This window comes from Terrapene carolina, unplaced genomic scaffold, assembly GCF_002925995.2.
Source record: "Terrapene carolina triunguis isolate 2854851 unplaced genomic scaffold, T_m_triunguis-2.0 Scaffold131, whole genome shotgun sequence".
Lineage (NCBI taxonomy): Eukaryota > Metazoa > Chordata > Testudines > Emydidae > Terrapene > Terrapene triunguis.
Window position 1 is genome coordinate 1,848,681 of NW_020664482.1, and position 17,679 is coordinate 1,866,359.

Below are 17,679 nucleotides of genomic sequence, written 5' to 3' on the forward strand. Positions count from 1 at the left end.
CCCCCCCCCCCGAACCTCCGCCCCATTCAACCGCCCCCTGTCCCCTGACTCCCCGCCCCGGCCCGCTTACCACGCTGAGCAGCATGTCTGGCTGCCGCACCGGCCGGAGCCAGACACACTGCTGCTCTGCTCGGCAGGAGCCCAGAGCGCTGTGGGGGAGGGGGGGCAGCAGGGGAGGGGCCGGGGGTGAGCCTCCCTGGCCAGGAGCTCGGGGGCCGGGTAGGACGGTCCCGCGGGCCGGATGTGGCCCGCGGGCCGTAGTTTGCCCACCCCTGTTATAGCTCATACTAATATGCATCTCCATTCTGCTTATCAGTTCCCCTTCTCAAACTCTCTTCTGCCCATATCGCCACTCTCACTTTTCTCCAGAACCGGCGTTCTGTATACCGTTGGATTGCTTGAATCGCATTGTAACTAAATGTGAAACTTCACCTACTACACAGGAGCTTACAATTCGCTCTGAGCAATGGTGACCATGCCGATAAGGTAACAGGTCCCTTCCATGACAAGGTAAATCGTAGACTTGTTGCTTTCTATCACAAAGCTGGTCTGTGGCTTTGCCCTGCCCAGTAAAGACGTAGTAACTTTCTATAACCGATCTTTAAGGTGTTTAAGGTCCAGTCTGCAGGATTACTCTCAACAGTTTTTCTAAGTGCTTGGGTGCTTCTCAGTTATTCAGACTGATGCTATCCGGGCATTCCTGGGTTCCGCTCTGACTGCATTAAAACGGTTTAAATTCTGGGGCAGCGTATCCATCAGACTTTAAAAACCTCAATCCACTGCTCTGTTGCCAAGGAGTTAAGGCTGAAAATGCAAGTCTCTGTGTATTGTAAACCCTGTGCTGTGTGGCCTGGTGGCTTGCAGTGGAGACAAGCAGAAGAACTATTTAAGTTGTAAATCCCAATTGTAAAGCAGCTGGGACACTGATCTCCTTATAAAACAACGCGCAATGGCAACACCGTAATGCAGAGTGTTAAAATATAAGGGTTTTTTGTGGTTTTTTTCCCCCCAGGTTTTTGATCAGAGTAGTAACTCTTGCAAGCAGGCGATCCTGGCGTATCATTGTAACTGCAACCAAACTCAACAGAGCTGGGAAAAGATTTAAATAACGTTAACATAAGCTAAAAAGGGACTGTGGGGCTTGTTTACACGGTGCGTTAGCCCACATGAGTGGGGTGCAAATTCTAGTCCACCCCAAATGTGATGTGGACTAACCGGCCCGCGTGGACCCTGCTGGTGTGCACTACAAGTTGCCTGGTGTGCGTTAATGGATACTGTTTGACATGGGACTTGTTAGTGCGCAGCAGTAGGGTCCACACATGCCAGTTAGTGCACAACATGCTGATGCCGCCTAGAGTTTACACTCCCCTCGTGCGGACCAAGGTGCTGCCTGGACACGCCCGCAGTGTTATCAGGGTTGTGGTAGTATACGTGTTGCGCTCCGTGGTTGTGTGTTACTAGTCAGTGTGTAAAAGGGCTGAGGATGTGAGACAAGGGGTAAAACTTCGAAAAGGGCCCAAATCCTATTTTCGCAAGTGACCGAGGGACTTAGGCTCCTGAGTCCTTCCCCCCCCCCCCCCCCCCACTGCAGGGAAAGGCTCTGGTGGGGGGACGCAGCAGGGAAAAGCAGAGCCTTTTCCCCACTGACTCCCTCTGTTAGAGCCTTTCCCCTCTGCAGTGAAAGGCTACAGCAGCCTTTCCCCACAGCCTGCCTTCTGCCACAGCCTTTCCCCGGCAGGTGTAACTACGCACGGCTGTGCGGACGCAGCATGTAGCTACGTGTGCACTACACGCTGCCGCCGGTGGTGTGCGGTAGTGTCGAGGGAGCCCGAGCGAGTCTATTCAGCAATTAAACACCCACATCTGTATCCGCTAACTCACGGTAGTGGAGCTCAGGCTGTTGGGGCTGTTTAACTGTGGTGTAGACATTTGGGCCCGGGCTCTGGGGCCCTTCCCCCTCGTGGGGTCTCAGAGCTTGGATTGCAGCCCGAGCCCAAACAGCTACGCCGCAGTTTTACTGCCCCACAGCCTGAGCTCCCTGAGCCGGAGTCAGCTGAGACAGGCCAGCCGTGGGTATGTGATTGTAGTGTCTAAGTGTCTAGCAGTGGTCTGTCTGCTTGCAGGCTAAGGAGGAATTCTTGGTCAATTCATCATCCATTTTTTTCATAAGTGTTCTGAGAACCTGATTAAGAGCATGTGCCATTGGGTTCCTTTGAAATGACCAGCCATTCAGGATATGGTTGGTGATATAAATAATTTTTTTTCCAATAAACAAATATTTGATTATTTTGGAGTAATTTTTGATCTGCAAGAAATCCCAGAGTAAATGATTATCAGAAGCATGAGAAATTTGTTTTAGTGATTAGCTTAAATTGTGATATAATCAGCTGAAATGTCTCTGTTAAGGGACTAGCTTAAAGTAGCATTGTATGTCTGGGATCTTTGCCTTTGGGATAGAGTTGGTGAGCTTTAGAATAAATCGTTTGCCAAGAGATGGTGAACCAGGCATGACAACTGAAGTTCTATATTATCTGTCTGCATCAAGTCGGCCTTTTGTTTTTCTTATAAGGCTGTCCCATCATTCTGAAATAAAAGAAGCTTCCATCTCTCTCTCTCTCTCTCTCTCTCTCTCTCTCTCTCTCTCTCCACCTCTGTGCCTTTCACTGGAGAGCGAGCTGTCATTTAGTGAAAATGTCTTCCGTAATAAAGCACTTATGAGGGCAGAGCTTTCCTTTCTGGTAAAACTGTTCCCGTCTGTTTTTAAAGGTAACTCTAATTTCATCTGAAAGCATGTGGAAAGCACTTTGTATAGACTGGATGGAATTTCAAATGAGCAAACCAGGGCTTTAGAAACAAACTAGCTAAAATAGCTAGTCCCTCTTGTGGCCAGTCCTTGCTTACGGTATCTCCTCTAATTGTGGAAATGGTGGTTTCTCTTCTGTTCTGCAAGAAATACAGGGGGAAACGTTGTGAACCCGCAGCTGGTGACATTCCTGGAGTGGTCTGTACCTTTAGGGGAGAGGAGAATTTGCTGGACCTCTGACATAGGCCTGAACTCCAAATAATGCCAGCTGGCATTAAAGGCTTTCTCCTCTGTGATGCAGGGTGGGGATCCAAAGCCCTGAAGGTTGGCTGGCCTCTTTCCTGAGCTCTAGGGTTGGGGACTTTGGAAGTAAAACTTCCTCACTATCTTCCAGCCAGCTTCCCATCATGTGAAATCCCATTCGTCACCTGTCCCGGGACACCTCTGGATAAACACAGATGTGCTGTAGGCAAACCTGGGTTGCAAATATTTTTTTCTATACAAGTTTGAGGGGTCAGAAATGAAAATAAATGAGGAATAGAAATAAAAATCACAACTGCCCTCCTGTCTTGGCTAAAGTATGTATTTCAAGCTGCAAGTAGGCAGCTGTTGGCATACTTGGTTATTTCCTTTGTAGACAATGGTTGGCAGTCATGACTTGGACAAATGTTAGCCTAAGATTCAGCAAAACTCTGCACAAGTGTCTCTGGGCTGATCTGACTTATTTGGCACAAGTGCAGAAGGTTCTGGTGGGTCATTCTGAACCCAAGACTTAGCACTGATTTGCAGAGGTATTTGGGGTGAAATTGAAAGACCTCTTAAGGCCAGAGCTGGCCCTCTGCACAGGAGTGAATTGCCTCCTTCATGCATTGGGCATTTTCATTGGCTTCTAGGCAGTGAAAGGATTTGCATTAAGGAGCTAGTTTGTGCAATGAGACATTTTAATGAAAGACGCTGTGATTTATCTCCAGGGGAAATAGCTTGCTGATGACATCTCACTGCTGTGCTTAATAAAGCTTGCTTTGTAAGCTTATATTTTTGGAATAAAGTTCTAAAATTGAAGGCCAGACAGCAGTGTTTTTCACTAAAATTACTCCTTGGTCAAATCACGTTGTATTTTGTCAGCATTACTGGAAGTGCTGCAGTTGTGTATAGGATTTTAATCTTTTAGTAATTCACTTTGGAATACTTTTGATTGTATTACATTTTAAGGAAGAATTTAGGAGTGACTATAGGGTTGTACTATGGTACCTTGGACACCTGCCATTAAACCATTTGCATTTCATTTTCTTGTGAACTTACTTTAAAATACCACATGGAGCTGGGAAACGGAGCCGGTTGGGGTGGGGTCAAATGAGGGGTTTCTTTACTAGAACACTTGCTAGGCAAGATCTAATCAGGCTTACAGCGCTGTTGTTGAATTAACTAAAATTTAGATAATGAATCAGACTTTTCAATGATTTTAACTTGCTGTTTTTTCTTTGTTTAAAGGTGGTTGTGTTAGATCAGTAAAGACTGACCTTGATTATTATTTTTTTGGCTGGGTCTTAGATTAATGCAGGATTAGTTCTGAGTGGTTCTGTTTGTTGCCACAATCCAGTAGAGTCTGCAACAACCTAGCATCTGAACGTGCTCTAGTGACAGACGTTGCTTCTGGGGCAGGCTGTTTAAATTCTGGGCTCTCGTAGGAAGGCGGCTGTGTTGGGAATAGAACGCACATTTGGCCGAAGCACCGATCTCTTCCCGGAGAGGGTACGAGGAGTGAAGACTAAAGGTGCGCTTGTTGATTTTAAGGCATAAGAACTTACACGTGTGACTCCCACAGATGCATTTGGCTGAATCCAGCTGAAAATACCTGTGGCTGCCGGAGCTGCGAGGCGCTGTGGTCTCTGTTTTCTGCAGCAGACCAGCTCTCTGGGGGAGGCAGGCTTGGCAGTACACAGCTGATGTGGCTGGTGGTTGTAACTGCAGAGCTGTGGAGGGAAAAGAATGAAAGATGAAGGCCCTAATGCCTGTCCTGTGGGAGGGGAGGAGGGAAAGAGAGATAGAGGCAGTTGCTTCACTTTCAAACAAGAGCAGCTGCTGTATCTAGGAGACTAGCCGGTCTCGGCCATTTTCTCTGGGACCAAGGCCCTTTGTTATTTCAGAGACCGCTTGTGGCTGTTAAGTGATTCTTTTGCTACTGAGCAGGCCGGTGGACAGCACTGGAGAGGGAAGTCCTTCCTTCCAACTCCTAATTCCACATGGGCAGCAGCTCAGCTTCTATACGGGCCTGGTCTAAGTGCTCTCCAGGGTGTCACTGGTGAAGTGGCCCCATCCCCTAGGAACTGGATTAACCTCTCTCCCCCACACCTTGCGTTGATGTAGGGCCCAGTCTGTTAACGACGTGGGGCTGCTGTTGGCCTCAGCGGTTAGCCCGTGAGGGCACTGTACTCTTGACGCGGTGTTCTTCCAAACTGGTTCCAAAGAGAACCAGTGCACAACGAGGAAGAATGGTGGGTGAGTCAGGAGGTGGCACTCTTCACTCTGCCAGTGAACCAACACCCCCTCAGGGCTGGTGGTGGAGGAGCAGTCTCCCAGATGAGACCTGTAGGGGGCACTAGACCCAGCACATTTGGTAAATTCTAAATTGCACAATTACGTTCTGCTGATCCAAGCTACTCTTAAGATTTCTGTGGGATACAGGATAATTGTTTCTTTTGAAAATTGAAAAACTTGTCCCTTGTCCCAGTCTCCTCCTTCTTACCCAAATAGGTGCTTACTTAAGCCTGTTACTAAGTATCCAGTGGCGCTATAACTTGATAGCTGATTATCAAACCAAATGTCATGGCATAGCACTCTTTGGCAGCTCACAGTAAATGTTACCAAAGTGATTAATCAGTTCTGTATTTGATTTTTTTTTTTTAAAACATCTTTAGATTCAGAAAGCATGGGATCTTACACCAATAATTTAAACTAGAGGGGGGTGTTTAGGATGTGTATTCTTACTCGGACAATATATTAAAATGAGTCTTATACAAGACGTGGGTGCTGGTACTACAAAGACTTATGCAATACAAAACCTTGTGCATGGTGAGCAATCCCCTTCAAATCAAGTCTGAAGTCAGCTGGCTTATGTGCAGCATGTAAAGTCAAGCCCGCTAGTCTGTGCAGGATCAGCGCCTCACTGCCTGTGCTTGCCTGCTAAATTTAAAGTCCATGCATAGAACGCAGTACCTCCAAGGCCCGGGTTTGACCCTGGTCACGCACGGAATCGGGCGTCTCACAAAAAACGATGATGTTGTGCCAGCTTGCTCCTGTCAGCGTAGGCAACTTTTCATTAGCTCCCTCTGTTTAATTCACATTCTTGGTGAATCCAGTTTACAGTTATGAACAGCAGGTTTGTCTGATGCAGGTAGATTTGGATCTAAAATGAGTAGTCTACTTAGGATATTTATCTCATGTTCAGTATCATCGCATCTCTGTGCCTTACAGAAATGACAAAACAAATGGGCAGACCCATTTTACGTTTCAGTAAAGCATGTTGGGGGATTTGGGGTTAATTTATTTTGGTGACAGCAGGGATGTACTTCCAGGAGGATTAACTTGTTTCTACAATTCTCTCCTTTTTTCTCCCCCCTATTATGTAAAGATCTCAACAGCAATGGATTCATTTGTGATTATGAGCTGCATGAACTCTTCAAGGAAGCTAATCTGCCTCTCCCAGGATACAAAGTGAGAGAGATCATTCAGAATCTTATGATTGACAGTGACAAGAACAAGGATGGGAAGATTAGCTTTGAAGAATTTGTGTTTGTAAGTATATTTCTGCATTTCCCTGCAATTGAGCTAACCGTGTTTTTGCTGTAGGGTTTTGTGACAAGTACACAGTCTGAACTGCTTTAGATGAAGTCTAATAATAAGGGTGTAATTTCTCATTCCATTCACCCGGATCACAGACTGTCTACTTTGTATTAGGGCTTGATATTTTTCTTTTTTTAAGACAGTTTGAAGTTAATGCTTAGTGCTTCTAGAAACACTGTCTGAAAAGGCCCAGCCTTTCCTACCAAAGTACTGGCCTTCCCCAGGGGAAAAAGCAGGCTTACTTTTGAAGGAATGGAGCAGAAAATGTCTCACAACTTTCCCAGTATGAAAACTGTCTGCCTTAGAGAGGCTGAAGGGTTGTTCCTTTCTAGGGTGACTTGGTGTTTTCTGAGTAGAGGGAAAGGTTCTTTCACTTATCAAACCTCAGAAGATACTGACTTGAAATCGACTTGATCTTTCCAAACACTTCTTAGGTCCCCAACCCAAACCAGAATTGATGTGATAGGATCTATGCGCTCATGCCACTTCGCATCTTGCTAAGACCTGGTCTCCACTAGAAAACTAGGTCAGCATAACTACGTTGGTCAGGGGTGCGGAAAATCCACACCTCTACATGTCGGAGTTAAGCCGACCTAAGTCCCCGTGTAGACTGCAGTAAGTTGACAGAGGAATTCTTCCATCAACCTAGCCACTGCCCCTCGGGGAAGTGAATTACCTATGCCAGTGGGATAATTTTCAGTGTAGATAAGCCTTAAGTCCTGTCCTAGTTCCTGGATCGTGGCTAGTTAATGCTTGGTTCCCCAGACTAGTGGAGCAGAAGGAAAGGAAAGTTTCTTACCTCTCGAGTGCATGTGACTACAAATCACTTGAGAATCTTCTGTTCGTTACAAATGAGGGTGGGAGGCAGGTTTATAAGGTACACTTAGAGATTAGTTCTAGGTGCTGGTCTGATTGATTTAACTTTCACCATTGGCCTGCTTTTCCCTTCTGAGGAGGATGATCTGGAAGACAAATCTAGAATCTGGCCTTTGACTCTAAAAAGGGATCAGAAAAAGTGTGGTATTTCTGGCAAAGGCTTTCTCTGAAAGACTGTACCCTCTACGCTCTGACGGTGATGTTGTGACAGCAATGGCACAGAATGTGTGGGGTGAGAAGGGCAGCTGTTTCTATGTGCAACGTGTCTTGATTTCTTTTAACTTAGATTCACCTTTTTGTTCCTCAGTTATTTTCAGACCCTCTGAACTCTTGAGTTCGGAGCAGAATAGTAAGTGGGAGTTCATTTGCAGTTTGTGAGCACTTGCATGTTGGGTGCATGTTTCAAATGCCAGTTTGCACTGGTTCATAATTCTAACTTGCACTAGAACACAGTTTAAAAGATTCTCATCCACATAAGTTAAGTGTTTAATAATTTTGTATGTTAATAATATGAAGATCTCCTACCAGCAACTAACCTCTGTGGGGAGACCATCAGATCTAGCACAATTCTGTTTATGAAGTTTATTTATAAAGTGTAGAAAGAGGGCATGTTACAGTTTCAGTATAATTACTTGGAGAAAAAATATGAAGGAGGAGAAAGACTTATCTGAGGTTGACCAAGATTTCATTGCCAAAAAGTAGTCTTAAAATGAAGGGTTGGCTAGCTTTGTTCATTTGAATGACTTCAACAATAGGGTACTGGAGCAGCTCCTTGATTGGTCATGGAAAATAAAATAAAAACACCTAGGTAACTTATTAAAATGAAAGTAATTCATCTAGTGAGCAGCTTGTTACTTTTCAAAACGGTTTGCAGAGCGGTCGTAGTAAACCTGCCATCTGAAGTGCAGTGCTTATAAAAGAGGATTTAAAAGGGTCCGTTTGAATAGTCCAACAAATAGTTCACTGTGCGAGGCTGCACGTTTCCAAATTCATCATCAAAAGATCTGTGGCACAAACTCACTCCGTCCCCCGTGGAGCCTGGATCCTCTGGTCCAGCCAAGCTGTCCCCGGTGCAGGAGCGATGGGGGGAGGGGCGATGTTGCTGAATGCCACCTTTGTGCTACCCCATCCTGGTGGCAGCAGGGGCTGATTCAGTTTGGTGTCTAATGCTGTGCTGACTGGCCATGTCTCTGGCGCGGAGGGCTTTAAGGAGTAGGGAATGGGGACAAAGCTAGCTACAGTCACTCTGCTACTGGGGGCTTCCCTCTGCTGCCCGGTTAAGACAGGCTTACAGTCGTGTTCTGCAACCAGAGCTGCAGATAAAGAAAACATTGAAAAATACGTTGGGCCACTAGAGAAATGCTTAGTCCTGCCCATGCCAAAGGATCACATTACAAGCTGTACCAGAAGAAGGGGGATTGCTGAGACCGGTAAGGAACAGAGAAGTTCTAGAGGGAGGGAGGGATAGCTCAGTGGTTTGAGCATTGGCCTGCTAAACCCAGGGTTGTGAGTTCAGGGATCTGGGGCAAAAATCTGTCAGGGACGGTTCTTGGTCCTGCTGTGAAGGCTGGGGGCTGGACTCGATGACCTTTCAAGGTCCCTTCCAGTTCTAGGAGATAGGATATCTCCATATCAAAAAATAGTGAGCACTGGGAGGAGCTTGAGCACCAGACACTGAAATCTGAGATGGTAACTGAGAGCCCTACCTGAGCCTTGCCCCTGATCACCATGGGAGTCTGTCTGACACCTACACAATATTGACAGCATTTCAGTGACGGGTGTAGGCGCCCCTTGCTGAAGACAGAAGTCAGTCCCCTCAGGAGGGTCGAAGTCGATTGAGAAAGGTTGGGTAGAGATGTTCTGACATGCACTTTCTTCCTTTTCTCCTCTCCCCAACCTCACCAAGAGTCCCAGGCCTGAGGGCTTTTAGAAAGATGCTCCATAGCCAGCGTTCTTCTGAGATTCTGACATTGCCCCAGTTCTCCTGGACTTGCATTCAGTGTGCCCACAAATGCTGCCTTTGGAATTCTGAAATGCTTAGCAAGGCTGCCGAGAGTTGCACATGGGAGTAGACATTAGATTTAAGCCAAAATACTGGATGGGTTTGAAATCCTGACAGGAGACTGGCCTGCTGCCCTCTTGGTTAATCTCTGTTGCCCATCATAAGGTCCCCTTGAAGTAGTAGCTTTGAGTTAGCCAGGATCTGGCAGACTAGCTACGGTGTGTGACTAACGCTACTGCTCCAGCTTGGTGTGTGGAATTGTGCCGTGCTGGGAACAAGGTCTGATTGTTACAAGAAATGGGGGCTTATCTTCAGCCCGTCAGTGCCAAAACTGTGCCTTTTACACAAGAGAAGCAGAGGTGCAGTATTACTGCTGAGGCAGAGGGGGAAATGTGTGTACCTGGGAGCTGTGTTAAGAGGAAAAGGAAATACGAGAAGACACCATGCATCTTTAATGCACCAGGGAAAGGGGCAAAGTCGTCCTGCATGGAGAGCGTTCCTCTGCGGAGCAGAAGCTGGAGTTGAAAGCGCTTGGGTGCTTTTCCAGGAGGATGTGCCAGCTGGGAAGCTTTCAGTAAGAGTGCAGAAAAACTGGATGATTGTCAAAACCCCAAGAGGATGGCTGAGTCTCACTTAGGCAAATATTTCATGGAAGATACAAGGTGTGAGGCAGAGATTGTTGTAAGCCCACGTGGAGGAGCAGATAGGACTGGGGCTCAGCAGGGACTAGCACGAGGAGAGCAAAATGGTGAGCTCTTGGAGGTGTGGATAGTTACGATAGTTCTAGGCAGAGGTAACCTCTGAGATGATGGTGATTTCTTGATGTGAATTAGATTTTCTTTCCTAATAATTAGCTCAATAGACAGTACATTAATATCTGCAGAGAAATCCCAGCATGAGCTTTTCCATGCTGAAGATTCTCTCTTAACCTCAAACATCAAGAGCGTGTACTGATTTGGTCTGTTGAAAAGTTTGTTACCTAGCAATAGCCTAATATGGTAGGAAAGTCACTGCTGCAGTCCATCTTAGAGCTGTATTATTTTACACTTGCTCAGATGTGCTTTAAAGAACTCAGATTTTTGTCTTCTGTGGAATGTGGACAAAGTCACATCTGTATGAACTAAAGACACATCCACATGAGCTGTCCTGCTTACACAAACTGGTTAAAATTGTGCAACAGTTTTCTGAATTGTTTTGCTCACATGGAGAATGCATGTATACTTGCTTTCAGACTGCGGAGTTTTGAGTTCTTCTGGTGGCCTCTTGAAACCGAACTAAAATAATAAATGTATGTAAGTTACTGGCTTCTTAAGGCTTCCATTTGAGTAGGTGTTTGTACTACTTGATTTGATTCAATCTAATGGAACCACATTGTTTTCCCCCATAGTAAATTTAAATCCAGCATTATTTTGCTAGACCATTCTTATGTTTACTGATTATACTACAAAGTTTGTTTAAACATGTGTTTTCCAGTTTATAAAAATGAATGTTTGTCTAAACAAAACTTTTTGAACTGTAGATTTTCCAAGAGCTGAAAAGCAGTGATATTGCTAAGACTTTCAGAAAAGCCATCAACAGAAAAGAGGGAATTTGTGCTATTGGTGGAACGTCCGAGCTCTCCAGTGAAGGAACACAACATTCTTATTCAGGTATTACTCTGACATTCGAATGCTTTCTTGAGTAAACAAACCAAACCCTAGAACTAGCAAATTTAATGAACTGGCAGAAAACAAGCTCATATGTTTGTTTTTTTCCCCCCTGAATAATCAAATTGAAAGAAGAGCAAGGCTAAATATCAAGTGATGCTACATTAGCTCTGTTTAAGTTGAGTGGTTGAGTATGTCCACATTCCTGTTTTAGATTTGTCCTGCTAGTGTTTTCAGTTTGCTGATATAGGTGTAGTGCATTTGACTATAGCCAGCTCAGTGAGTGACTTGGACTTCGAAAACTCCTCTACTACTACAGAGGATCAAAAGCTCTGAATTTGACTTTTATGACCAATCAGTGCTTCATTTGTAATGATAGAGGTGCCGGGGCTCAAGTTGTTTTTTTACATTCATAACTGATGCAGCAAGCCCAGAGGTGCCGGGGCTCTGAACGGCCAAGCCCAGAGGTGCCGGGGCTCTGAACGGCCAAGTCCAGAGGTGCCGGGGCTCTGAACGGCCAAGCCCAGAGGAGCCTAGAGGCTCAGCCCTGGCAAGCTCTGGCACAAATTAGGTCCCGTCGACCAATCAAATGAAAATGTAGTGCAATAATGACAGTGCACTGTTCAATTGTATGCTCTGCTGTAAAAAGCCTGCATTTGCTTTACGATTGCACTCGTTTTAGAGGAAGAAAAATATGCCTTTGTAAACTGGATAAACAAAGCCTTGGAAAATGATCCCGACTGCAGGCACGTTATTCCAATGAATCCAAACACAGATGACCTGTTCAAAGCGGTTGGAGATGGGATTGTATTATGGTAAGTCGTAAGTCTCTTTCCTACAGAAGTCCTGTCATTGGGACTTGGCTCTTCAGTCCAGGCTGCTTTTCTGCCCCGGTATGTTTGGATAGAATACTTTGCCCATATACAAAGGGGTATGTCGTCCCTGCAGACTTTCACGGCGAGAGAGTGCTTTTGCTTTGATGCTAGCTTCTGATGATGTGGGGGAAACTGGAGTTCTCTATTGTCTGTCGACTCTCACTTCTCTTTGGGTTTGAAATGTAGTTTACCTCTCCCTGCTCCCCCTCAGAGGCTTGGATATTGTATTAGCAACATTTAGCTTGGCACACTCATCTTGTTACACACAGTGACTTTGGAAAAGTCTGTCCTACAAAAACCCAGCTACGTTCATAGATGCACAGAAATGTGTGACAGTGACCTGGGGGGGCATGTTCTGACGTCAGTCCAGTTTCCTTACTTATCTGTATCTCGAATCACTATCATGTCCCTTGTTGGAAGCCTCAACAGAGGCTAAGGATGCATGAGCTCTGAATACCTGATCTACTTCCCATTGACTCTAATGGTAGCTGGATTAGGCTCTAGGTCTAGGACTAAGGTGGGGCCCATTAGTAGGGAAACTTGCTCTGATGTTCACTGCAAAATTTGGAGTCTACTCTCCAGGGCCATCAAACAGCCTACATTTTTACTCTGTAGAAACGGCTTTTAGATTGAAAAGCAAAGTGGAATGGTATTCCAGTGGCACTGTAGCAAAAGGCTGAAGATCTATTGTAGGTTAGGCATTGCCTTTTTTCACTTTGATGATGTCTTTACCTGCCTTCTTTTGACACCTGCCCCTCTGTGATATAGAAGTAGGACTAAGTGGGGAACAATTTATAATGTAAAGCAAAAAGTCTGCTTCGATTCATCATGCCAGGCGATGCCTGAAGCATTGCTCTACAGACTGACTAGTGGAAAAACCCATTCTGAGCCTTTTGTGAATTCACTTCACATGCCATCTCTTCCGAATGTGTGCACTGTCTGGGTTTTTATTTTGGAATTCATGTTTAATATTAGCAAGGTGTCTCCCTTCTAAGTATGCTGAACCACATAACATGGTTAAATTGGAAGAAAACAAATATTCACTCTAGACTGTACAGCAGAACAATGGGTCTTCACTCGTTTGCTGACGGTATTGTGAATAATTCATGTGTTTTTACTCAAGCAACTGAGCTAGTTCCGTGATGGCTCTTACTATGTTTAAAGTTTCATCAGGCTTAACTATAAATTACAAACACATTCTTGATGTCACAAATCTAAACCTTTTATTTTAAACAAAGTATCTGATCAAATCTCATTATTATTATTCTGCTTATTTGCAACAACTTGTGTTAGGATTAAATGCTTAATGGTGTTTGAATATTTTTGTCTTTTGTCAGTAAAATGATCAATCTTTCTGTTCCGGATACAATTGACGAAAGAGCAATCAACAAGAAAAAACTCACACCATTTATAGTTCAGGTATGGTATAAAAAGACTTTCATTACCTCTGACAAAGATTGAAATCATGCAGGGCTTGTGAGGGGAGCTGAATACAGCGACGCATGGAATTAATTCATGACTCTGGTCCAGAGCAGAGATCAGTTTTAATTGTATTTAATAATTTAAAGGACTCTCTGTGCTGTGCATTAAATGGGTAATGTTCTGTAAATATTCGTAAGGGCAAGAGGAATGATGTAATGCTAAAAGCTGCTAAGGGTCCCCTTCACAGGCTTTATTCAAACTGAAATATTGTAGCTATCTATGTACCTCTAGGTTTATGCTGCTATTATCAGAAGGGCGGCCGATAGGTGTGCATGTATGTTTGTATTAGAATACACAACATAGTAAATTGATACATGTTGAATACACAAACTATGTACCTGTGTGCGTGCACACAACATTTTAATGAACACTTTGATTTTCCAATCTTAATCTTGTTGATGCCACTAGATTTGACTCAGAGGCTGAAACTAAAAACCAGACACTGAAATTAAACCCTTGGGTCTAATTCAATTCTTATTAATTCAGTCCTTCGATGAGAGAGCCTTTAAAAAACTCCCTTGGAGTCTAATGCAGCTGTAGTTACTATAAAACTGCAAGGAGGTTTCTTCTACTAAAAGCAGGGAAGTCCCCAGGCTGTGCGCACTGAACAAAAGGCAGCGCGACCTCTCATTGAGCTGTCTTGTTTACAGGAAAACTTGAACTTGGCATTGAATTCCGCCTCCGCCATTGGGTGTCATGTTGTCAATATTGGAGCCGAGGACTTGAGGGAAGGGAAACCACATCTGGTGCTGGGGCTTCTCTGGCAGATTATTAAGATTGGCTTGTTCGCCGACATCGAACTCAGCAGAAATGAAGGTAGCAACAAACTGTCAATGATTGTTTATCCTTAGTCAAGCCTAACCTTAGGGTGACCAGATAGGAAGTGTGAATTGGGATGGAGGTGGGGAGTAATAGGTTGCTTATATAAGACACAGCCCCTGGTCACCCTGCCTAAACTGTCTCACATTACCCTCCTGTGGGGAGGGGGAATATAGGAATGAGACTTGAAATTACCCATTTCAGCGGCATTGCTCAGCCTGAGGGACATTGCCTTTCAGCTGTAGGTCCTTCATGCCACATTCTTCTCATCCAGCCAATCTACTCTTCATTTTTCTTCCCCTTCTCTGCAAAGGGACTTCTCTTACTGATCATTTTGATCAGGGGTCAGCAACCTTTCAGAAGGGGTGTGCCGAGTCTTCATTTATTCACTCTAATCTAAGGTTTCGCGTGCCAGTAATACATTCTGACGTTTTAGAAGGTCTCTCTCTCTAAGTCAATAATATATAACTAAACTATTGTTGTATGTAAAGTAAATAAGGTTTTAAAAAAGTTTAAGAAGCTTCATTTAAAATTAAATTAAAATGCAGAGCCGCCCAGGCGGGTGGCCAGGACCTGGGCAGTGTGAGTGCCACTGAAAATCAGCTCACGTGCCGCCTTTGGCACGCGTGCCATAGGTTGCCTACCCCTGGTTTTGATTGTGAAGAAACTGCTTTGGGTTCTCAGACTGAGATGTCCTGAACCCTCCCAGCACTTTATGGAGTTGGCTTGAATAGGCTGGATGGCACGCGCTGGTAGTGTGGGTGCATTTCAATGGTAGCAATAGCGACAAGGTTTTCTTGTCATGGGCCCACCTTGAGCTAAATCAGCACAAGCTTTGAAAGGTGTGAATGAGCACGTGTTCTGTGAGCAATGATAACTTCTGACTGGGAATGGGGGAACCGCTAAATGTCCATAGACCATTGATTGGATGTATTTCTATCTGCAAGTAGATGTTCTCAAATCACAGGGCATCATTGTGTGATGCTTAGAGCTGGTCAAAAAGTATACCTTCTTTTCTCAGATTTTTTGTAACTAAAATTTTCTGGCTTTTTGACAGAAACCTCCCAAAACTGTTTCTTGCTCTCTCTCTCTCTCTTTTTTTTTTTTATTTTTAATTAAACCAAATGGAAATTTTCACAAAACATTTCTTTGACAAGATTAAATGAAAAATATTCAACCAGGTCTATTAGTGTCCACGGTGCATCACCTGAGTATCGATGCTAGTGTTCTCCCTGCTCTAAAACACCAGGCATCAAAGAACAAGTACATTAGCTCTCTCTTTCGTTATGTCTTGATGCACCTCTCCGGTTGTTGGAGAAGTTTGTTACAAGATAGATCTTGCTTACTGAATATGTAGCCCGCTGACTAAAATAAAAGGTGTCATCTTTAAACCATAATCTTGAAACTGGCTTGGATGTTAAATCAAGCAAAATTTCTGGCCGCCTAGTGGTTATGGCACCTGGACTTTTGACATCATCAGCTCTTCTAAATGAGGCAGAATTGGACCACGCCAGAACTTGGATGGGAGCCCCCTGCCTGCAGGCAGTGGTGTTAGTGATTCGGCGAGTGGCATTCTCTTGGTAGAGCTCGAAATGCTGACTCTTAGGGAGAGGCTTCAGAAGATGTTTGGATCACAAATAACTGCACGTTGGCCATTTCCCATCTTCAACCACCTAAATTCCCCTGGCACCTTTCGGTAGGGTAGCTTAGCTTTCCTTTCCCTTGTCAGTGACCATGGAGTGATGCTGCAGGATGCCTGCCACACGTAGCTGCTAAGTGATCCCACCAGTCAACAAGCTCTGGGATCCTTGTGGACTAACCGTGCCACACAAAGACTTGTGTGTGACTTTGGTTTCCTTTTTATTACATTTTCCCTTCCCCCATTGCTACCAATGTAAGTAACATTTGGGTATAGAATTTCCAAATCTGCTCCCTAACACCCATCAGCAATGGACTTACAGCAGTGGTGTAGTTGTAGTTGTAGTCATTTTTCAGAAAAACATATGTGAAATCGCTTACACACTGATATTTAAAATGGAAGGGCATGTCCCAAATAAACCAGTTAAATTGCCTCAGCCTGCAGGGTTGTAACTGGAGCTGATCAACAAATGTAAGTATTTTCGGGAGGGGGGGAGGCGGGAATCCTTCTAGAAACATGTTATATGGAATATTATGATTTTTTTTTAAATTATTTTTATTGGAAAAACCAAGGTATGTTGGCAGAATCAGAAACTATTAGAGGAAAAGCTTTGATATGGTCAGTAATTTTTTGTCCAAATTTCTTGGGTGAAATTTTTTTCAGCCAGCTCTAACTGTAACTTAGAAGAAGTTTTAAACCAATACTGTCCTGTATTTATGCATGTCTGTTTTCGTCTAGCTCTGGCTGCCTTACTTCGTGATGGTGAGACTTTGGAGGATCTCATGAAACTGTCCCCAGAAGAGCTGCTTCTAAGATGGGCAAACTTCCATTTGGAAAATGCAGGGTGGCAGAAAATCAATAACTTCAGCTCCGACATCAAGGTAATTGGAGCTTTGCTTCTGTGAGGAGCAGCCAGATGCATCTGAGCCAGGTTGCTGGGGTGAAGTAAGTGTGTGTGTGTGCACGCGTGTGTGTGCGCACGCGTGTGTATGTGAGAGAGAGAGAGATCGATTTGTGCAGTACTTACTTCTCTCTTGAATTCTTACATAAATCGTTAACCAGTTAGGCCCTGATCCTGCAAACACACACTTGCTTTTAACTTCACTGCCCTGGGTTTGATTTCAATGGGACTCTCAGGTTGGTAAAGTGGAGCACCTGTTAGTGTTTGCAGGATCCAGGGCTGCTTTACTTCAATATAAGAGCTGACGCTGTCCTCGTACAGTAGAGAAATGACGACTAGCGTACTCGGGGGTTCTGCCCTCGAATCCTCTCTGCTTGGTACTGATTATCCAGCCATAAAACCGAGTCTGGTGTGTCACTGTTGTTTATGGATGCCTTCATCTTCAAAAGCTGCAGATACCAGTTCAAAAGCCCTTAAGGGTTTTTACTGCACCAGCGGGGAAGCAGTACATAGCTAGGACGCTTTCATGTGGTTAAAAGGCACATTCTCGAGACCGTTCTCTTTCAGAAGCTGTTTTCAAGGGTCCGTAGGAAGCACTGGACTAGAACTCATCCAAAAACATGGGGAAATATTTCACGAAATGTTTTGCCCAGGTCTGCAGTGGAGAGCTTGTTAATTGTATGGAAATGCTAACTCTTGTTAGCAAATACTGATCCTTTACCTGAGGTGGCACTGCAGAGAAATCTAGTCCTGGAGTCGTCACAGGGGACCTGGGGAAATGGGTGGTAGGTGG

The 17,679-nt window shown here is 44.6% G+C and overlaps 1 protein-coding gene across 1 annotated transcript in view; it reads left to right on the top strand.

Moving 5' to 3' along the window:
- PLS3 (plastin 3) overlaps positions 1-17,679 on the top strand; it is a 79,239-nt gene that overhangs the window by 53,058 nt on the left and 8,502 nt on the right. The window contains exons 4-9 of the mRNA XM_026653019.2: positions 6,435-6,598; positions 11,044-11,173; positions 11,853-11,985; positions 13,383-13,464; positions 14,178-14,343; positions 16,724-16,866. Of these exons, the coding sequence (XP_026508804.1) occupies positions 6,435-6,598; positions 11,044-11,173; positions 11,853-11,985; positions 13,383-13,464; positions 14,178-14,343; positions 16,724-16,866 (818 nt within the window). The remainder of the gene's footprint in view (positions 1-6,434; positions 6,599-11,043; positions 11,174-11,852; positions 11,986-13,382; positions 13,465-14,177; positions 14,344-16,723; positions 16,867-17,679) is intronic.